The sequence below is a fragment of the Culex pipiens genome, chromosome 2 (assembly GCF_016801865.2).
Source record: "Culex pipiens pallens isolate TS chromosome 2, TS_CPP_V2, whole genome shotgun sequence".
Taxonomy (NCBI): Eukaryota; Metazoa; Arthropoda; class Insecta; order Diptera; family Culicidae; genus Culex; species Culex pipiens.
In genome coordinates this window covers 157,007,885-157,030,266 of record NC_068938.1, presented here as the reverse complement: position 1 = coordinate 157,030,266, position 22,382 = coordinate 157,007,885, and the positions used below count along the sequence as shown (strand labels likewise).

The window sequence follows — 22,382 nt, the reverse complement described above, 5'->3', positions numbered from 1 at the left end:
TAGAAAAAAAACACGAAATTTTAAAATGAAAAAATTTGTTCTAAATGAAAAAATGACCCTTCTGGGTCAATGAAGACTCGAAAAGTACATTAAATTTCCCATAAAATGACATGTTTCATTTTTTTTTACAGTCGAGTAATGGAAAATGGGAGATTTTTTCAAACTTTTTTAGTGTTTTTTGATGAAAAATACGTTTTTTCGGAATTCTGAGTATGCCAGCTAATCGGGCGTCTAATTTTACATAAAAGTCCCTTTGACATCAAATTTCTCTCTCATCACCGTTTCCGGCTGCAAATTATTGAAAAAACACCTCTTTTTTTCGCATGTTCATAAATGGAAGGGGTCGTACCGCCCCTCCGTCACGAGATATCAAAAAACGGACCTAGGATTCGTGTTAAGGGACAAAAGTTACCCCTTAAAACAAAGTTTCACGCAAATTGAAGAGGGGTCGGGGCAATTTTTCCCGATTTCGTGTGAGTTGGCGGAGAATTATCCATATAGTTTAAGAAACACGTCAATGAACAAAAATCTTTCACCCCAAAACTGGGCAGCGCTTGTCCGAGAGAATAATGGCCTCGAGTCGAGAGAAAAGTGGCACCATTCACGGACACAGAGAACACAGCTCGAGATTGGCAAAATAATTATTCTATCGAGGTTCATTTGCAAAAAAGTTCATCCATCAAAACAAAAAAGCAAAAGTGTCGACTACAGGAATCGAACCAGAGACCTTTGACATACTAACTTAATGACTTAACTGCCTCGGCCACCGTAACTTGGTGAACAATGATGTCGATGTCAATGTATGACACTTGTTGGAGGTTTATTGTTTCAATCAACGAATGAACTCATTTGTTATGGTGGTGTGTGTTGGTAGCATTATTCTCTCGATTTTGGCGCTCTCGATCACGGCTTTTTGAAATCGTCGAAAATAAAATTGGAGCTGTTCTAAATTTCTGAAACTTAAGGATTGGATAAAGATCACCGTTTCAAATTATGTTTTTTTTTGTTTTTTTATTTTTTTATTATTAATCATCAAACATTTTGAACATTTTCCCCCAATTTCAATTCCAGCTTACACCACATTCCAATCTAGTTCAACTAACTATTAGGGTAATTCTCTACCAACTCACACGAAATCGGGAAAAGTTGCCCCGACCCCTCTTCGATTTGCGTGAAACTTTGTCCTAAGGGGTAACTTTTGTCCCTGATCACGAATCCGAGGTCCGTTTTTTGATATCTCGTGACGGAGGGGCGGTACGACCCCTTCCATTTTTGAACATGCGAAAAAGAGGTGTTTTTCAATAATTTGCAGCCTGAAACGGTGATGAGATAGAAATTTGGTGTCAAAGAGACTTTTATGTAAAATTAGACGCCCGATTTGATGGCGTACTCAGAATTCCGAAAAAACGTATTTTTCATCGAAAAAAACACTAAAAAAGTTTTAAAAATCCTCCCATTTTCCGTTACTCGACTGTAAAAATTTTTGGAACATGTCATTTTATGGGAAATTTAATGTACTTTTCGAATCTACATTGTCCCAGAAGGGTCATTTTTTCATTTAGAACAAAAATTTTCATTTTAAAATTTCATGTTTTTTCTAACTTTGCAGGGTTATTTTTTAGAGTGTAACAGTGTTCTACAAAGTTGTAGAGCAGACAATTACAAAAATTTTGATATATAGACATAAGGGGTTTGCTTATAAACATCACAAGTTATCGCGATTTTACGAAAAAAAGTTTTGAAAAAGTTACTTTTTGCGTTTCTCTTTGTTTCGTCGTCCGTGTCTGTCGCGGGTGACCATGAACGGCCATGATCGATGACGACCAACTTTTTCAAAACTTTTTTTCGTAAAATCGCGATAACTCGTGATGTTTATAAGCAAACCCCTTATGTCTATATATCAAAATTTTTGTAATTGTCTGTTCTACCACTTTGTAGAACATTGTTACACTCTAAAAAATAACCCTGCAAAATTAGAAAAAACACGAAATTTTAAAATGAAAAATTTTGTTCTAAATGAAAAAATGACCCTTCTGGGACAATGTAGATTCGAAAAGTACATTAAATTTCCCATAAAATGACATGTTCCAAAATTTTTTACAGTCGAGTAACGGAAAATGGGAGAATTTTTAAAACTTTTTTAGTGTTTTTTTCGATGAAAAATACGTTTTTTCGGAATTCTGAGTACGCCATCAAATCGGGCGTCTAATTTTACATAAAAGTCCCTTTGACACCAAATTTCTATCTCATCACCGTTTCAGGCTGCAAATTATTGAAAAACACCTCTTTTTTCGCATGTTCAAAAATGGAAGGGGTCGTACCGCCCCTCCGTCACGAGATATCAAAAAACGGACCTCGGATTCGTGATCAGGGACAAAAGTTACCCCTTAGGACAAAGTTTCACGCAAATCGAAGAGGGGTCGGGGCAACTGCTGTGTGAGTTGGCGGAGAATTACCCATTAAGCATTCGCAATTTCGTCCAATTGCTATCATCATCATCAACAACATCACCACCAACAGCAGCAACACTATCCTCTCCGTGTAACAGCAAAGTAATAGTTTAAAAAAAGACGGCAGCGTTCAGAGCCCGCAAGTGGCCGTAAATCGATTGTTTCGTAGCTTCGAACCCTGCTGCTGCTGTCCCGCCAGAGAGAGAGAGAGAGAGGTGATCCGTTAGACCGAAACGCGACGCGACTTCGATTAGAGCCCCCGTCCGTTTGAAACTAGCACATTTTAGAGGATTGGGAAAAAAATCGTACTGGCAACAAGTTAACCCTCAACTGGTCATCAACTTTTTTGTACTTTGATTACAGTTCAGAAAGAAACTTTGGACGGTTAAGGGTTAACCCGCGGACCCCGTACCGTGGCCGGGCCTCTTGCTGAGAGGTCCATACGGCACACACAATAAAAGTAGATAAATGGCACGCGACCTCTGGAGAGCCGCGAAACAAACGGTGGACGTCCCGGGTTGCCGGTCCAAAAAGGGAAAGGGGTATAGAGCAGAAAAAGGGGGGAAATCTTGGGGCAATTGTCCACAACAGCTGGACCACATTCCGAGAGGCCGAGGGTATTTCGTGTGATAATGTACGAGCCTCCGTGAGTTTGAAACACTTTTTCTTGAACCAGTTTGACAAAATTGATGTCTTTTTGGGAACAAATGGTCTAAGGTGTGTGTGTGGGGGGAAAGGCTGCCCAGGTGTACCGCGGTAATAAATTTCTCGAAACAAGACATGGAAAGGGTTTGTTCTACTATAGTAATATGGAAAAATAGCTTGAATAAATAACGAAAACAGAAATTTATCATTTGTTTTGTTTTATGTATATCTTGTCATTAATTATATTTGTGCGCATTTCAATTTGTTTCAATTTGGACTACTTTTACAGAAATTAAACATTAAAATATACAACGTTATTTCGTTAAAAACAGTTTGACCAAACCAGGCACTATTCAAAGGTCGTTCAATGAACTTCGCCCACCCACGTCGCGACGATTGCATCCGCAAAATTCAAAGTTTAAATTGAAATTCCACATAACAAAAATGAAACTGAAAAACCACACACCGCACCAAAAACGGTGCTTTTTGGGGTCGATTCCTGTCAGTGTTACACTTTTTTTGTCTGTTTATTTTTTTTTTATTTTCGCTACTTGACTCGGTTCGTTGATCAGTCGCTTGGTGACCAAATGGAACTGCACTTGGTCCAGTAGGTACCTGAAAGCAACTCTCAATTCCCGACCAACCAAGCACCAAACAGTTGGAGTAGCGAACGCGAAATGAATTCCGCTCAAAAAAGGCACTTTAAAAAAACTTACCATTAACAAGATTTAATCCAATTAACTGATTCCGGGGTCTCTCGAGGTCTCGCCGAGGTTGGGTCGTACCGTTTTCCAAGGAATTCCCGTTTGGCGAACAAATTTGCACTGAGTGAGGTTGTTAATAAATCCAAGATTTTTCCTCCTTTTTTTCGCTTCCTTTTTCACCGTTTACACCACACACACACACACACACACACACACACACACAAAAATCAGTTTAACGAAGCAGATGATCCACCCAAGTTGGAGATAAAACTCCGCGTAAAAAACCTAGCCACCGATGGTTGTGTTTGTTCTGCAGTAATTTTTACGACCCTCCGTCGGGGGATCAATTCTTGAAATCACTAATTAAATTTTCATTACTCATCTTTTTCCCCCACCCCTCTCTCTTCCTAATGGTTGCACAACTTCATAAGGCACATCCCTCCACCCAACGCACCCAATCTGCAGGCATCGAAGGCCATCAAAAATCACAGTTTTTTTTTTCTGTGGCGGATTTTATGGACCAAGCCGTTTTAATTATGGTCGTTTTGTTCTTCCTTGTCTTCGGTGGTGGGGGCCCATTGGGATGGAAGCACTCAAAATGGGTTTCTAAGCTTTATGATCATTGATGTTCACACATGACTGGAAGAAGTTTCCTGAAAAGATAGAGGGAGAAAAAAGGAACAGCATGAAACGGGAGTTGGTTTTCCGAGCGGAATCGTCTAATTATGGTGGGTCAATCTCGGCCTTAGAAAGAAGACGACACTCTGCTGGGGCTAGCGAGAGGGATGTGGTTCTAATTAGTGATAAAAGACCTTTTGCGTAGACATTTGGAGTACCGGGCACTTTTACGAGTTTGATTTGCACATTGACGATTCAGCAAAATTAGCAGGGATGATGAGCTTGAATTAAATTGACCACAGAACTGCATAGTATTGTCAATAGGTTATTTGTCGTGTTGATTTTTTTTTTCGTTTTTCGTTGGCACTTAATAATTCGTTTGGCATTTTTAGAAATAGAGAAAAAAATCACCAAGTTTTTTTTTAATCTATGATTTTCTGTAGTAAAGAAACACAGACAAAAAAAAATCTGTGTTGAAAAATCAACTATATGAAAATGATTGACTGTAAAACATTTACATTATTCTGCAATGCTTTCAGTTTGAATGTATAAATGAAGATTTTTACAAAAAACCTTCAAAATGTCAATGAAATTTGACGTGAAATCGATTGAAAACAATTTAAAATGCATTTCTCTGCGTTGATAATCATTTTGAGAATAATTGAAACAGTAAAAAAACTATTTGAAGTTTTTTGAAATTGCGAGGCACAAGCAATCTTTTTTTTTGATTAAATCCTAGATTTTTTTTTCAAATCTAATGATTTCAAAACAAACACTGTTGAAACCATGGCAAGTAATTTTGATTTGATTATACATACGTGAATACCGTAAACCGTTGTGACATTGAAAAGTTGGATTTTTGTTTTGCAAAATGATATATACGATTTTTTTACAAACAGAATGGTATGAATTCAAAAAAAGCTTTGCAGAGAAGTGTAGTTTTCAAGAAGTTTTGAAAAGTTTCGAAAGTTACTTACCTAGAATAATGAAAACAATGATAAAAAGGACTATTCAAATATTCTCCAAGTATCATGTTATTCTCAATTAACCCTCTGCTGTCCATATAAGCCACCCAATATGAAGAACTGTTTCAATGAACAAATAAACACGCGAGAGGTCTATACTCTCGCAAAATAGTACTTTCCTCACGTTCCTTTTTTGGAGGACTATCCCCTCGATCTTTAACTTCGGGTGTTGACATTTTACGTGTCATAATGCCGTCACTTATCCGTATAAGTAACGGATTTGCAAGTAATTATTTACCAAAACAGCTGTGCTTTACTGCACAAAGATTCTCATTCCACCGGCAAAAACCCCGCCACGAAACGTGATGAAAATTTAAATTTCAAGCCACCACAAAGGGCCAACAACTTCATTTGACACCTTGCTTGGAATTCCAAATCGTTGAACGTCGTGTTATTTTAAATTTAACACAAATGAAAACAAATTGAGTTCGTCGAAAATTGAGGTAACAGGTTGACTTACCTTGCTTGAAAACTAGTACGAGACAGCTCACTCGATATCACAACACACACCGTCTTTTCCTCGCCAAGTTTTCAACCTTTTTGAGCTTTCTTCACACGGTCAGACCATCGACTGGGTTCTACACTTTCGTCACCTTCTTCAGCAAAATTATAGCCTGCAGCCAAAGTGCAAACTGTAACACATTCTTATCACAAATCGCCGCGTCAAGGCAATACCTGCAGCAGAACTTGTTGTCAACGTGAGTTCACACACTTCACCGTCGATTCTTGCCTAGCTCAGCGCCGAAGACCTTCAGCTTTGAACAGCAGCAAGAAGAAACAAGCTGCACAAAAATTCCTTCGTCGAAACGTGACTCGCGCGTCGTTGACCGGCGACCTACGACGACGACATCCCAGAGAGTCAGAGAACGTGCTGAAGTCCGCAGAACGCGTCACGGGCTTCGCGGATAATCCACTTCTGACAGAATGACAACAACAGGGAGTTGATCGTTAACTCTCGTTGATACGCGGTCACTTTCCGCAGCTAAGTTAGCTGATTACGGCTCATCCTATTAGTCAATCAGCTGAAGAAGCTGAACGTGACTTCCTGAATGCTTGAACAACTGTGTTCAACACTCACACCAATCAAACGGAAGAGAAGGCTCGACTCGCTTAGCACTCGATTGACTGATAATCCACATTAAATCGTTCAGCGCACACTTCTTCACAGCTGCTTCTTCCTCCTCGAGCCAATCAACTTCAGGGCTTCCCTGAACACCTCTCGTACACTCTTCGCCGCACAACTTCTTCTCCGAAAGCTGCTCCAAGCCGAATCAGCGTACCGATGCGGCTAGAGTTGATTACTGTTTTTGTTTTGCTGCCGTCTTCTTTCTCTTCGCCGCACTTCTCCGCAGCAACACCTCGCAACTTCAGAGCAACAACACTGCGGCAAGCTTAAACGCGAAAGCAAATTAGCAACCGTAATTGAACGATTAAAGCGCCGAACATCTGAAGCAAAACAAAAAAAGGTCCCGAAAAAAAAGGAAGGTCGCGATCAGGTCCTGCACAAACAAGCCGAGTTAAGCCGAAACAGATCAAGACCCGGCCTACAAGCAGCAACAGGTGTTCACCCTTGAGCGTACGTCGAGAGACTGAGCGACTTTGCAAGAAACGGACGACGACGGTGCGGTTAAAGAGCGATAGAGTCAGAGCAGTCGAAGCCGGCGGCCGGAGAAGTGTGGTTCGAGAGAAGAAGTGTTGTTGACTGGGAAAAGGTAGGTTGGTATGTTGTGTGTGTGGAGAAAAAAAAGGAAAATAACAACAACACACGCGGCTTCAGCAGCCCCGGCAGTGGTGCTGCTGGACAATTTCGCTAAACGGCAACACACGACGCGGTTTGATGATGATGATGATGATGATCGGAGGTTGAGTTCAGGGGTAACATTTGAAAAAGGGCGCATAAGCATTTTGACACCTAGCTTTGAAAGCTAGGTCAGCTACTCCTTAATGCTTTTTTCCAGAGTCTCGGCCCGAAACTTCAAACACGAACAAAAGCAGCGAACCGGAGATTGGCAATGACGTTTTGGAATTTTGACAGTTTGGAACGCATGAATTACCCCATTATCGGTTTCCCGCATGGGTGATGTGGAAATTGTTGCACATGGCTGAAGTTGGGAATTTTGCAACTTATTTTAATTTATGCTAAATTTCAAAATTTAAACACGAATCTACAGTGAATCGATGTGAGAACTCAAGATACACTAAAGCCACGATGATTTGATGTGCAATCTTGATCAGAATCGCGAAAAATAGGTTTAAATTGAAAAATAATAAGAAAATAAATTTTGGTCTAGAATTTAACGAAACATTGTCTGTTTTATAAGATTCAATGTTATTGCACAATGGATATAGATTTATTTACAAAAAAGTAAATTTTTCGGTTCGTCCACAAACAATCTCATGTTTGTAAACAAACGACGCCATATTGCCAATGTTGTTCGGTAGCTCATATCAAGCCATCGCCGGGGCCCTGCTTTTTTCAAATTTAGCGCAAAAATAACCTAAAGAAAACTGGACAATGGGATTCCAGGTCAGAACGCGTTTGACACACGTACATGCCTGAATACCATAAACATTTTCAATTATAATTCGGGACTCCGGCAACCAAATTCAAACTTCAAAATTTCAGGCATTTTTATTTTTGAGTTAACTTGAACCTTTTTGAAATTGTTATAAATACAACCGCCAAAAGTAAATTTCCACAAAAGAGGCCCTTTTATATTATGAGCAATCAGCAATTTTATCATGAAGTACAGCTATCATAAAGTTTTTCTGACTATTCCAAAGTGATAAATAGGGGAACTGTACCCTAGCTTAGTCTATTTATATTATCGATATATATTGAAGTATTCCAAATTTTGCGTTACGGAATATAAGAACGCTACCTTATTCGAAGATTCAATAGAGTAATCTACGTGTGCATGTATTGCGTGTACGTACACGAAAAAGATTGAGGTTAAATTTTGTCCGGACAGCAAAATCAAATGGTGCGCTAGTGTGTGTACGCGAAACGTCATAAAGCTCTATGAAGATGCTCCTCGAACTTCGGATAACTTCAGAGTTTATTCAAGCTTTCGAATAATCGAGGCTTTGGATTCTGGATTCTGGTACATCTTCGGAGCATAATAAGTAACCATGAAATAAAACACCCAAAATTAGCAAAACAATGTTAATTTGCAAAAGTCGAAGTGTAAACAAAAAGTCTATCCTTCGCGCTACTGATGCAAACATCAACACTGGAATAAATTTTAAAAACAAAGCTATGTGCTATGTGTTTTTAATGCAGATAGGACCTTTAAAAAAATAATCTATAGCTGACATGGATAGAATAGACTATTCGTTTAAAGCAGTTCTCTCAGATGTCGGTAATTCGATTTTTTTTTGTATTTTTTAATCGGACTGAAACTTTGTTGGTGCCTTCGGTATGCCCAAAGAAGCCATTTTGCATCATTTGTTTGTCCATATAATTTTCCATACAAATTTGGCAGCTGGCCATACAAAAATGATGTATGAAAATTCAAAAATCTGTATCTTTTGAAGGATTTTTTGGATCGATTTTGGTGTCTTCGGCAAAGTTGTGGGTATGGATATGGACTACACTGAAAAAAAAAATGACACACGGTAAAAAAAATGGTGATTTTTTATTTAACTTTTTGTCACTAAAACTTGATTTGCGAAAAAAGAATATTTTTAATTTTTTTTATTTTTTTATATGTTTTAGAGGACATCAAATGCCAACTTTTCAGAATTTCCAGGTTGTGCAAAAAATCTTTGAGCGAGTTATGAATTTTTGAATCAATACTGATTTTTTTCAAAAAATCGAAAAATTGGTCGCAAATTTTTTTCAACTTCATTTATCGATGTAAAATAAAATTTGCAATCAAAAAGTACTTCGGTGAAATTTTGATAAAGTGCACCGTTTTCAAGTTTAATCCATTTTAAGATGACTTTTTTGAAAATAGTCGCAGTTTTAATTTTTTTTAAATAAGTGCACATGTTTGCCCACCTTTGAAAAAAATATTTTTGAAAAGCTGAGAAAATTCTTTATATTTTGCATTTTTGAACTTGGTTGATACGACCCTTAGTTGCTGAGATATTGCCATGCAAAGGTTTAAAAACAGGAAAATTGATGTTTTCTAAGTCCCACCCAAACAACACACCATTTTCTAATGTCGATATCTCAGCAACTAATGGTCCGATTTTCAATGTTAAAATATAAAACATTCGTTAAATTTTCCGATCTTTTCGAAAAAAATATTTTCAATTTATTTTAAACCAAGACTAACATTTCAAAAGGGCCAAACATTCAATATTACGCCCCTTTTAAAATGTTAGTCTTGGTTTAAAAAATTTGAAAATATTTTTTTCGAAAAGATCGAAATTTCACGAGTGTTTCATTTTTCAACATTGAAAATCGAACCATCAGTTGCTGAGATACCGTCATTAGAAAATGGTGTGTTGTTTGGGTGGGACTTAGAAAACATCAATTTTCCTGTTTTTAAACCTTTGCATGGCAATATCTCAGCAACTAAGGGTCGTATCAACAAAGTTCAAAAATGCAAAATATAGAGAATTTTCTCAGCTTTTCAAAAATATTTTTTTCAAAGGTGGGCAAACATGTGCACTAATTTTAAAAAATGAAAAACTTCGACTATTTTCAAAAAAGTCACCTAAAAATGGATTTAACTTGAAAACGGTGCATTTTATCAAAATTTCTCTGAAGTACTTTTTGATTGCAAATTTGATTTTACATCGAAAAATGAAGTTGAAAAATTTTTGCGACCAATATTTCGATTTTTTGAAAAAATCAGTATTGATTCAAAAATTCATAACTCGCTCAAAGATTTTTTGCACAACCTGGAAATTTCTGAAAAGTTGGCATTTGATGTCCTCTAAAACATATCAAAAAATAAAAAAAAATAAAAATAGTGTTTTTTTGCAAATCAAGTTTTAGTGACAAAAAGTGAAATAAAAAATCACCAATTTATTTTTACCGTGTATCATTTTTTTCAGTGTAGTCCATATCCATACCTACAATTTTGCCGAAATCCTTCAAAAGATACAGATTTTTGAATTTTCATACATTATTTTTGTATGGCCAGCTGCCAAATTTGTATGGAAAATTATATGGACAAACTAATTATGCATAATGGCTTCTTTGGGCATACCGAAGGCACCAAAAAAGTTTCAGTCGGATTAAAAAATACAAAAATTTAAATTTAAGAAAAAATACCGATTTCGTAGAGAATTCTGGAGTTTTTTTTGAAAAGGATCAATAAACCAAATTTTCTGTTTTTGCTTTTTGGGTGTTTTTAAATACCCCTGACTCAAGGCGGTTTCAAAAACACGCAAAAAGCAAAAACTGGAAATTTGGTTTATTGGACCTTTTAAAAAAAAAACTCCAGAATGACTCTTTACACTTCGTGATTGGCCCCATTTAATTGTTTGACTTGAACTAATCATTACCAAAGACAAAAAAAAGTATAAAATTATCACATCTCCCATTTGACCAGCTGCTGCAAGAGAGCAATCCATCGCGTGCAAGATGATCGCGAGAGAAGGAAAACCAGTCTCAAAGTCTCCGCGCGGTCCGACACGCAGAAAAGCTCCAAAAGTCAATGCGCTGTTCAAATCGCGCGCAGCCCAGCTGGCTGCAGAGATTTGCTCGGAGAAGCGAGCGCGTGAGAGAGAGCATAGTTGAATTGGGAGATTTGAGCAGACTAGGCGTAGAAGATTTCAAAACGCGATCACCTTGGAAGGGGGGGAGGCAAAGGAGAACGACGACGTCGAATGGAATGTGACGATGGAAGTGAGGAACAAAATAAAACTCGATTAGATGGCGAATAATTGTGGAGAAGAGGGGAAAAAACGAGCAAATGGAGCTTTTCGAAACGAGGAGTAAACAAACAAAGAGAAGGTGGAAACTTGGGCTGAGTGGAGATGTTTATTTGCGCAAGGATTGAGCTTTCTAGATGATTTTAAAGCTTTTCTACTTTTATGTTTTGATTAAAGCTCTTTGCTTGTTTATTCGTCTTGTTTACATTCCTTCGTTGGCTCGGGACGGCTTCAGGGATTTCTCATCTAGATTGCAATCAAACGAGATAAATTAGAAATTCTATTCGCAACACTTCTCTATCGCTGAGCATCATAATCGGCCTCACTGGCGTACTCGTACTGCCGCCGCCTGTAATCATCGTCATCGTACTCATCGCCGTAGTACTTATCCTCATTTGCAGTCTCATCAATCTGTTCCTTATCGACCTCGGCGTCGTAGTCGGGACCGTCGTCCCGGGCCGATCCCCGGCGCTCATTTCTTCGATCTTCACTCTCCCGTTCCTCATTATCGTAGTAATTCTTGGCAAAGTCATTACCATACTTGTAGCTGTTGTAATTCTCGTCGTACTCTTCTCGGTTCTGATCTTCTTGGTGATCGTGATCTGGAAAAGAAATTTGAATGTTGAGTAATTACTTTTTGTATACTTCATCCGTCTTTTGTCTTTCTGTCTTTTTGTCTTTCTGTCTTTCTGTCTTTCTGTCTTTCTGTCTTTCTGTCTTTCTGTCTTTCTGTTTTTCTGTCTTTCTGTCTTTCTGTCTTTCTGTCTTTCTGTCTTTCTGTCTTTCTGTCTTTCTGTCTTTCTGTCTTTCTGTTTTTCTGTCTTTCTGTCTTTCTGTCTTTCTGTCTTTCTGTCTTTCTGTCTTTCTGTCTTTCTGTCTTTCTGTCTTTCTGTCTTTCTGTCTTTCTGTCTTTCTGTCTGTCTGTCTGTCTGTCTTTCTGTCTTTCTGTCTTTCTGTCTTTCTGTCTTTCTGTCTTTCTGTCTTTCTGTCTTTCTGTCTTTCTGTCTTTCTGTCTTTCTATCTTTCTGTCTTTCTGTCTTTCTGTCTTTCTGTCTTTCTGACTGTCTGTCTTTCTGTCTTTCTGTTGTTCATTTGTTCATGTTTTTGTGTAGTCCTCGGTCTGCTTTTTTTTAATTTCAAAGATTTTACCTGTTTTTTCATCGTCTTCCCGGACGTTTTCCTCCTCCTCGTCCTCACGATCCTCCTCTCGAGGCTCCTCGTAATCTTCATCTTTCTGCGTGACCACCACCGACTTGGGAGGAGAATTGTGACCATGCCGACGATCGTAGCCCTTCTCGAAGCCTTTCTGCTCATTATCGTGGTAGATCACCGTTTCGTACCCGTTGTGGTTCTTCTTGTGAGACGTCTTCTTCGGTAGCGTCAACCTGGTTCCAAACTCCGGAACTGGCTGGATCTTCTTCTTCGTTTGTTTAGTGGGTGCCACTCCGTAGGTCGTATGTTGTTGTGGATTTGTGTGGTCATTACTAGAAGTTGAAAAGGGAAAAATACACTTTTTACGAAACGTTCAATACTGTTTATCGAGGCTACACTAACTTATCCTCCTCCGTCACTTCGTAGTTCCGATCTTCCTCGACTTCCTCCCGACTATGTTCATCCGTTTCATCATTCTTCCGTTCACTTTCCGCATGTCCGTCACTCACTTCACTTCCATGATCAACCTCTTCCCCTTTCGACTCCCCGTAACCTTCCTGCCGCTCATGCTCGTAGTCATTTCCATCCTTAGTGTGGAAACTCTCCTTATGGCGATACCCTCCGGAACCAGTCTCACTGTTCGACTTCACGTAACCAGCTTCACCACCTTTAACGCCCCCTCCGTCCCCGGAATAGCTCGTTATCAACGGTCCACGATACTGACTCAAAGTCACCTTTAGTACGTCCGGGCTCATCTTCGGGATGAACGGGTTAGGATCGAAAATCCCAGGAAACAGATAGTATCCAGAACTCCACCCAATCGCCACCCCCAACACTAGCACAACCCTTAAATGCCACATTTTTCACAACCCTCCGTCGCACACAGATCTTGCCAACTCCCCGTTCAAGCTGCGAATGTCACTCGATTACAACCAGCTGCGAAATTTATTTTATAATAAAAGCACCAGAAAATTGCATCACGCGCAAGCAAATCAGTTCTTTCACCACCCCTAGATTGACAACTTTTGGAACCCACTCAGGTGGAACTCAGTGTTCCAGGCACAACTCGCGTTGTCACCCCCCAAAGAAAGCGTGGCGGTGCGGAAAATGGCGCGAAAGAAATTTTCCTCGAGCCAACCGCAGCGATAGTGAGAAATGTGCTTAATTTTGGTGGTGTGAAAGATTTGGTTGGTGCGCGATTGGCAATGTTTTTGTGGTTTTCTGTTTTTACTGATTTTTTCTCCCTTTTTTGCAGAAATAAAATTTAGTTAACTTTGTTGCCGTCATCGTGGTCGATTTGGCTTGGCAGGCAAGCGTTACTAACTGGGGGGTGAATAATTAATTGAAATGATTTACGGGGGAAGGTCGTTGGATTAGTACAAAAACTGTCACGGGACAGCAGCGTTAGTGAAATAGGAAGTGGATTGCGGATGTTTATAGTTTAGTTTAAATCGTTTTCAAAAAAAATGAGCAAAAATAAGCCATTTTTGAGTATTCAACAGTTAATTGCTTTTCTTTAATATAATTACTGCTGCGGATTTGCTCTCAAGATGCATAAATATGAAAAAAATAGGATAATTGAAATAACAAGTCAGAATTTCAATCTTTCAATGAAAAAAACCTTTGTTAAAATGCATTATACACCCGTACAGTTGATATGCAATCATCAGTTTACAAAAATGTATTCCTCTGCGTTGAGAATTTGTAAAAATGTGAACCTGATGGAAATTTACACAAATTGGTGAATATTCAACAATTCCAGATGTAAAATTACACATTTGTTTTGACACAACATCTGTGACACATTCGTAAAATTTCCCGATCCTTTCGAAATTTTTTTTTTTCAAAAAATAAAATCAAGACTAATATTTTAAAAGGGCCAAACATTGAATATTACGCTAATTAAAAATTCTAGTCTTCATATTATTTTTTTTATTTTACTTTTATCGAAAAGATCGGAAAATTTCACGAATGTTTCATATTTAAACATTGAAAATCGGAACATTAGTTTCGGAGATATCGATATTAGAAAATGGTGGGTTGTTTGGGTGAGACTTAGAAAACTTCAATTTTCATGTTTCTTTTTTTTAAGCCGCTATATCTCAGCAATCAAAGGTCCAATCTTCAATGTCTCTTAAACAATTACATACAAAATTTTCTGAACTTTTCAAAAAAATATTTTTTGAAATGGTCACTCATACCTAGTCACTATTTTGAAAAATCAAAAAACTGCAAATATTTCGCTAAAATCAAACTTTCGGTGGCTATATCTTGAAAACAGAGCCCTTTATTAAAAAATCTGTGAAATACATTTCGATTGGAAATTCAATTTTACATTTAAAAATTACGTCAAATTTGTTTTTGCATGAAATTTCGATTTTTTCCAAAAATCACTGTATTTAAAAAATATAACTCGGTGGCAGATTTTTTGACCATGTTTCTCAATGCACTAAACAAACCCATTTCATGAAATCGTGAATTAAATTCACAAATGCGAGAACCACGAAGGAATATATTCACGTTTATGGTGCAAATGCACCATACTCATGACTAAATTCCTTCGTGGTTCTCGCATTCGTGAATTTAATTCACGATTACGAGAATTGATTTATTTCTGTGTGGCTCAAAAGTTGCGGGTTTTTGTCCCCTTAAACATTTCAATATATCTTTTTTCCGTGTACCTATTTTTTCTCAATAGTCCTCAACAATACCTACAACTTTGCCCAAGACACCAAATTGATCAGAAAATTCACTCAAAAGTTACAGCTGTTTGAATATTTGCATACCATTTTTGTATGGACAACAGCCCAAATTGTATGGAGACTTGTATGGGTGAACCAATGACACATTATAGCTTCTTTGGTCATAGGGAAGGTCCCCACAAAGTATGAGCCGAATCAAAAAATACAAATAAAATCCATTTGCGGTTTTGGTAGAGAATTGCTCAGCTTAAATTTAATTCAAAAAGTGTATTTTGTCTATTGAACGTAAAACGTTGCCCTCATAGTTTGCCTGACATCGTCCAAACTCAAAATCCCGAGCATGGGTAAATAACAAGGGAAATGCAAAATAATAGTATTCAATGGTATCGCAAACAAATTTTGAATTTCGCGAGCCCTTGAAAAAATTTCTGAAGTGTATGTTAATACCAATCTGTGGTATTATACCAAATTTTGGTATTGTTTTGTTATTGGGGAAATTTTAAGAAAATGTCGAATTTTTACATACTGTTACTTACTTACATATTTAAAAACGCAAATCTACTCCAAATTAAAGCCAACTATTTTATTTTGGTCTAAAAAAGTCATTTAATGATCTTTATAAATTCCATAGGAACATTTCAATAGGGCGAATCTGCATTTGTAAACAAGCAGTGTATCCCTTTCTCTCAAGTGACAGTTCACGTCAACTAAGAGGGGGATAGACTGCTTGTTTTCAAACGCAGATTCACCCTATTGAACTGTTACTGCGGAATTAGGGAATACCATACATTGGCATTGTAAAGGTATTATAAATAAAAATATGATAAAATAAAGGTGATTCATAAAAAAACATTGAAAATGATGTTTAACATTCTTCATTTGAAAATGATAAGAAAAACATTTTTATATTTAGACGATTAACTTTACAATAACAATAGGTTTAAAGTGAAAAATGAAAAAATTAAGAATGAATTTGTGTGCTTTTTTCGTCATAATCGATAAACTCAAAACAATAATGTCAATCTTTGTTAATTTTATAATACAACTCTTTCAATACCAAAATGTTGGTATGCATGTGGTATTCGAATTATCGTTCTAAAATCCTTTTAATATTGGATATGTGTTGAATCTTATTCAGTTGGAATCATGCATCCTCGAAAATCCCACGAAAAATGCCACGCTGCTTGGGCTATAGCCATTCTCGTTCTGGTTCAGTTTGTTTCTCTTTCTTTGAATTTCCAGATATTTTTGCCTGCAGCTAAAACATGTTGATGCAGCAGCAGCTCGTTTTCAATAAGCGTTGATAGATCAGTTGGTAAACGGTTAGCTAAAATGTCGTCTGCACCTTACCTGTCATGAGTTCGATTCCAGTATTCCTCTAGTTTTCTTTACCTGAAATTTTTTGGCTCTCCAAGCTAGACTTCGTTTTCCTGCCTGTTCGAAGGATTTAAATATAGCATCAAAATTCTACCCATTTCTCGATGCATACCCATTAGCCAAATGAATTCCCGTTGTAATTTTATAGAGAATTCTCATTGTTTTTTGTCCAATGAGATTTTTATTTAACCGGAAAATTGTTATTTGTCTGGTATTCATTTGCCCTTGGTATTGCTTTGGTCTTCTCAAAACAGTTTTTTGGTATGATTTCATGGTATTATACCATCTATTACTGGGCAACAAAGGGCACATTTTGGTATTTGTTATTATGCCAAGTAATACCAAAATATGGCATTCCCGTGTTATTTACCCCTGCTCGGGAACATTCCCTTGTAGATTGACGGACTGACAGATCTTGGACAAATCGAACTGGCGCAAAGTTTGTACAATCATGTCCCAAACTCAATCGTTTCAGTGCCAAACAATATTATTTACTAAGAAATTAATAATCTTAGCAGCCAAACGATCGAAGTGAACACTTCCCGTGCTGGGAAAGGCCGTGAGTTTGACAGATAGTTTTTGCCACCAAACATCCTAGAACATCAACGCGGCGTAATGTTTCGATCGCTTAAATTCGCCGGCGCAAAACTATCGAACGCTGGCGAACACCTCAAGCGTGGCGTCCTGAGCCTGGTGTGGCCCGAGACGTCCCCGTCGGTCCGAAACAAGGGCGTTTTCACCCTTTCGGTGAGTTTGGGAACCGAAATTCCGTAATCATTTTGACAGCTAACGAACGCACAGTTTCTCGCCAAACAGTCCATCCCGCGCCCGTTCACCATCCGGTTGGCCAAGGCCCAGGACGATCCGCACATAATGCACTTCATCCGGGAGCATTTCTACTGCCAGGAACCGCTGCTCAAAAGCCTCAAGGTCACCAAATCGATGGCGAACCCTTGCCTGGAGTCCCGCCTCTGCGACCACCTCAAGGACGGGTTCACGATGATTGCGGTCGAAAACAAGGACAACCGGATCGTGGGTGTGGCGGTGAACCAGCGGAACTGCGTCTGGGACGGGGACCTGCTAAAGCACAAGGCGGACAGCGTCAAGTGTGACTCGCTGCGGAAGCTGTTCTACATCTGGTCGATCGTGTCCACCGAGCCAAAGCTGCACGAAAAGTACAACACCGATTGCATCTTTGAGGTAGGTGGACGTGGTATCAACACTTGTGTGACTCACTGTACGAAAGCTCGCATGCGCAGAAAATGTTGTGGGGAACGATGGTTCCACTATTGGCCGCTAGAGCGTGTCTTGCCGCGTGAATGTGCGATTTGATTTCAACGGGCATTTTAGCTGGTTGATGGTTATATGTTTGCACATTCTAATAAGTTTTCTTGATCTTTACTCTGTTTTCATTTTACTATGAGTGCTTTTTATAATTTAGCTTTATTTGTTATCTGTAAGATTTTTTTTGTAACAAATATGTTAAAAATGTGACAAAAACTTTTGATAATATTTGTAACAGCCTTAGAGGCCATCCATAAACCACGGGGAAACTTTTTTTGAAATCTCAAACCCCTCTCCCCTTCGTGAACAATTTCCATTCAAAACAAATCTTTTTTTGTATGGAGCGTGGACATATAGAGAATTTTCTCAGCTTTTCAAAAATGTTTTTCGAAAGTGGGCAAACATGTGCACTAATTAAAAAAAAAATGAAAAACTGCTACTATTTTGAAAAAAGTTACCTAAAATGGCCTTAACTTGAAAACGGTGCACTTAATGAAAATTTCACTAAAGTACTTTTTGATTGCAAATTTGATTTTACATCGAAAAATGAAGTTGAAAAATTTTGCGACCAATTTTTCGATTTTTTGAAAAAATCAGTATTGATAAAAAAATTTATAACTCGGTCTAAGATTTTTTGCACAACCTGGAAATTTCTGAAAAGTTGGCATTTGATGTCCTCTAAAACGTATAAAAAAATGAAAAAAAAAAAATGAAAATAGTGTTTTTTTGCAAATCAAGGTTTAGTAACAAAAAGTTAAATAAACAATCACCAATTTTTTTTACCATGTATCGTTTTTTTTCAGTGTAGTTCATATCCATACCTACAACTTTGCCGAAGACACCAAATCGATAAGAAAATTCCTTCAAAAGGTACAGAACTTTGAATTTTCATATATCGTTTTTGTATGGACAGCTGCCAAATTTGTATGGAAAACTATATGGACAAACTTATGATGCAAAATGACTCCTTTGGGCATACCGAAGGCACAAAAAAAGTTTCAGTCGGATTAAAAAATACCAAAAAAAAAAAAAAATCGAATGACCGAAATCTGAGAGAACTGCTCTTTAAGAAAAAAGGATTTTTAAAATATGGGTATCAAATGTTTTCATACATTCCGATAGTTATGATACATTTTATAATACTCAAAATTTTAACAAAATTATTTACCTTCTGAAAAATTCTCAGAATTTTAGAATTTACGATATGGGTATCAAATGATCGAGAATTTTGCATAACTTTCAAAAGTTATATAATTTTTTTGGGGGTACTTTGAGGGTTATTTTAAATTTTCACAAAACTACGTAGTTTCAAAAAACACTAATAATTTAAGTTATTGCAGTAAAGGTATCAAACGGCCTATTTTCAAGCATTTTGTTAGTAACAAATCATTAGATAATCGAACTTTGGATAATCGAGACTGGAGAGCACATGAAAAATTTCCAACCATTTGGTACCCATAATATGAGAATTATTTTTTTAATGAAATTTAGAGTATTTAAAAAAATGACTATCGAATTGTAAGAAAAGTTTCAGATCATTTGATACAAATAATGTCAAAATTGAATTTTACTGTGTTTTTTTTTTTCGAAAATACGTAAGTTTGTGCAAACTTCATGTACTCCCAAAAAAGTAAAACAAACAAATTTTCCGTATTTTTTTCAAAAATACGTAGTTTTGTGAAAATTTTGTTTATTTTCAAAAAAAATAATAATAATGGGAATGTATGACAAAATCTTGATCTTATGAATTGTAAATTGTCAAAACATCATATTTTTAGTACCTTTTTCAAAAAAATAAATAAAAATAAAAATAATAACTATTGAAATGTGTCAAAAATTCATTTGATAAAAATATTGATACAAATATTGTGAAAATCTGATTTTGTGTTTTTTACAGTTATTTTTGTTTGTGATTTTTTTATAGCATTTTCAAAAATTCTGTTATAATTGTTGAAATGTAACATTCACGAACATTTGATACCCATATTGTAAAAAAACTAAAACATTGAGTTTTTTTTTTTCCAAAAAACGTAGTGTTGGGAAAAGGTTATTTGTATTTCCAAGAATATGTGTTATTTCTTTGGAAATGCTTGAAAAAATCCGATCATTCTTTTCTCATAGTGCAATAACAAAAATTTTGAGTATTTTTCCGAGAAATATTTTTTTTAATGAAAGGAAAAAAATCGTTCGTCGTTTTTGTCCTGGAAAATGGTCAAATGAAATACAATGTTTCCAATATTCCAATTTTGTGTTTCGTGGAGGATTGCTCCAATGTCCAAGGGGCATTTGAGGGTTAATATATTATGTACATCGAACCCCTTGGACTATTCTCTATGAAATGCCACCGGAAAACAGTCTTTTGATGTAACTAATGCGGTACCAAATTCCAAATTTCTGATGACTATTAATAGATGAATGTATTTTTCAAGATTAATGGAATGACATTTTTTTCATATTTTTTTTTATTGACAGAATGAGAACAGCTCAATTATTTTTCTACAGATTTGTTTAATACCGTCAACTAGGGCGAATCGGGACTACATTCTGAATAGGGACAGCAGTTTCTGAATAATTTCGAAGTATCAACACGGACAAAAATTTTTTAAGCATATCCCGAGCAGACGGAAATAACTTGGGAATAACATTTTTTGATATTTAAAAATACTAGTCGAATAACATTTTATGTTATTTATAACAAGATTTGTTATTCGTCGTTATGATTTTTTTGTTATTGGATTGTTTTTGGATTGACCGAGCCACGTAGCCCAGTGGTAACGCTTCCGCCTCGTAAGCGGTAGATCGGGGTTCAAATCCCGGCTCGGACCAACACAACTGGTGATCTTTTCCCTTCTGGAATCGATTGCTTAGTAAAGGGAAGGTAGTGTATCGTCACAAACCGGACCTTATCACGACACCTTAGGGAGGCGACCTATGGAATGTTAACATTAACCTTAACATGTTAACATTAAGTTGAGAATGACACTGCCACTGAATCCGCTTTGTAAATGCCGGCCCCGATACTCTGCAAGGGTGTTCCCCTCAGGAACTGGGAAAGATTTACTTTTTTTTTATTATTATTGTAATAACAGTTATATTTATTCTTCGAGCAAATCTTTGTTATTATTTTTTGTTATTTTAACAACGATCATCCCAATAACAGTTGGAGGTATTCTTCCATAACAAAAAATGATATTCAAAAGTTGTTTTGGCTTTCAACAAATATCAGGCCAATAACACATTTTGTTATGATAACATAAACTGTTATTAAACTCTTATGCAAAAATGGATTTTTCAAGAAGATTCCATAACATTTTATGTTATTTTAACAATATTTGTTTGTAAATTTGTAAATTTTGTTATTACCGTCTGCCCAGGATCGGGTAACCCTAAAAAAAAATAATTAAAAAAAAAAAAAACAAAAACCAAAATTACGCTTTCTATGAGTTTCACCAAAATCATTTTAGTCGAAATACCTTTTTGGTTCAGTATAATTTAATGATTTAAACATCCTGTGGTTTTATTTTTTTTATTTTTTTCAGAAGCGTTTTCTAAAATTATTTGATATCAATTTTATCATGAAATAGCCATGGGAAATTTCATCTTTGGTTTTTTGTTGTTAAAAATATTAAGAATATGCAATTTTAGGCAGGATATTTAATTAATTACATATAATCAAGTTTATATTGGCAGACCGACGCTTCCTCTAGCTAGCTCAAGGTTCACGACCCTAATTTCACCTCCCTCCTTCTTTTGCATTGATCCCTCCCTTCCCTCGCAGATCGCAATCCTGGCGACGGCACGCGAGGCCCAAGGCCAGGGCATCGGATATCAATTAACGGTCCACTCGCTCAACCTGGCACGTGATTTGGGCTTCGAGGTGGCTCGGATGGACTGCACCAGCGAGTACAGGTAAGTTGGTGTTGCCCCAGACCAGCCTCAGTTTGTTGGCCCGCCGATAACATCGATGTTTTTTTTTTTGCTTTTGGCCGACGTCGACTTTTCAGCTCCCGATTAGCGCAACGGGCCGGCATGGAGTGCATCTGGTCGGTGCCGTACAAACATCTGGTGGACAACGCTAAAAAGCCGGTGGTCAAACCGGAAGTGCCCCACACCCACATCCGGGTGCACGCGACCCAGCTCAAGCCGACGGCGACAACGACGACGACCAGCAAGGGATTGGCCTGAACGAAACTCGCTCCAACCCCCACTTTGAGGACCTCAACCATTTTGGCTCAGTGTGAGTGTGTGTGTGTGTGTTTATGGTGGTGCGTGTGTGTCCTGTTTGCATTTATTGAATAAATTGTATTAATTGAATTGATGGTGATCTTGATGGGTTGGCGTGGCGTGTGAGCGGTGCCGGGACGGACACCGTCCTGTTTTGGCCATGTTTTGATGGATGAGTGCTAATGAGACCGTATCCGGTTTGTGTTTTTGCCAACCTGGATGGAGGGTGCTCGAAGCTTGAGCTGTGCAACTATAATTTGCATTTTGACCTGGCATACATTTTTAAAATTTGTATCATTTTAATTTTGCACGCACATTTTTTTTATGTGTTAAATAATGTCAAGGGATAATGTTACAATCCAGAAGCCT

The 22,382-nt window shown here is 37.3% G+C and overlaps 3 protein-coding genes across 4 annotated transcripts in view; 1 reads left to right on the top strand and 2 right to left on the bottom strand.

The window, feature by feature from the left end:
* The window catches only part of LOC120414219 (uncharacterized), a 144,736-nt gene extending 137,652 nt beyond the window's left edge, over positions 1-7,084 (bottom strand). Inside the window, exons 1-2 of the mRNA XM_039575326.2 lie at positions 5,903-7,084; positions 3,812-4,452 (exon numbers count right to left, since the gene is read on the bottom strand). The gene's annotated coding sequence lies outside the window, so the exon portion shown is untranslated. The remainder of the gene's footprint in view (positions 1-3,811; positions 4,453-5,902) is intronic.
* A 4,361-nt stretch (positions 7,085-11,445) lies between these two features.
* On the bottom strand, positions 11,446-13,282 carry LOC120414221 (uncharacterized protein DDB_G0283697-like). Its single transcript, XM_039575329.2, has 3 exons — positions 12,829-13,282; positions 12,424-12,758; positions 11,446-11,876 (listed from the first exon to the last, which is right to left on the bottom strand). Exons 1-3 carry the CDS (start codon positions 13,179-13,181, stop codon positions 11,572-11,574), a joined length of 993 nt encoding a protein of 330 aa, XP_039431263.2. The 5' UTR covers positions 13,182-13,282; the 3' UTR covers positions 11,446-11,571.
* A 3,742-nt stretch (positions 13,283-17,024) lies between these two features.
* On the top strand, positions 17,025-22,103 carry LOC120414222 (uncharacterized). 2 transcript variants are annotated; one of them, XM_039575331.2, is made up of 4 exons: positions 17,025-17,252; positions 17,307-17,705; positions 21,568-21,698; positions 21,794-22,103. In XM_039575331.2, the coding sequence occupies exons 1-4, from the start codon at positions 17,121-17,123 to the stop codon at positions 21,972-21,974; spliced, it is 843 nt and encodes a 280-aa protein (XP_039431265.1). In that variant the 5' UTR covers positions 17,025-17,120; the 3' UTR covers positions 21,975-22,103. The 2 variants fall into 2 exon arrangements, with proteins under 2 accessions (XP_039431265.1, XP_039431266.1); XM_039575332.2 differs by having other exon boundaries at positions 17,026-17,252; positions 17,322-17,705.
* Positions 22,104-22,382: the final 279 nt, after the last annotated feature.

What these genes read in the sequence shown, in the direction of transcription:
- LOC120414221 (XM_039575329.2), bottom strand. Translation starts at nt 13,181, where the DNA reads ATGAGCCCGGACGTACTAAAGGTGACTTTGAGTCAGTATCGTGGACCG. An exon ending in GAAGTGACGGAGGAGGATAA is followed by an intron (nt 12,759 to 12,828) that starts GTTAGTGTAGCC and finishes TTCAACTTCTAG; the next exon opens with TAATGACCACACAAATCCAC. An exon ending in GGAAGACGATGAAAAAACAG is followed by an intron (nt 11,877 to 12,423) that starts GTAAAATCTTTG and finishes TTTCTTTTCCAG; the next exon opens with ATCACGATCACCAAGAAGAT.
- LOC120414222 (XM_039575331.2), top strand. Translation starts at nt 17,121, where the DNA reads ATGTTTCGATCGCTTAAATTCGCCGGCGCAAAACTATCGAACGCTGGC. An exon ending in AGGGCGTTTTCACCCTTTCG is followed by an intron (nt 17,253 to 17,306) that starts GTGAGTTTGGGA and finishes ACGAACGCACAG; the next exon opens with TTTCTCGCCAAACAGTCCAT. An exon ending in ACACCGATTGCATCTTTGAG is followed by an intron (nt 17,706 to 21,567) that starts GTAGGTGGACGT and finishes CTTCCCTCGCAG; the next exon opens with ATCGCAATCCTGGCGACGGC.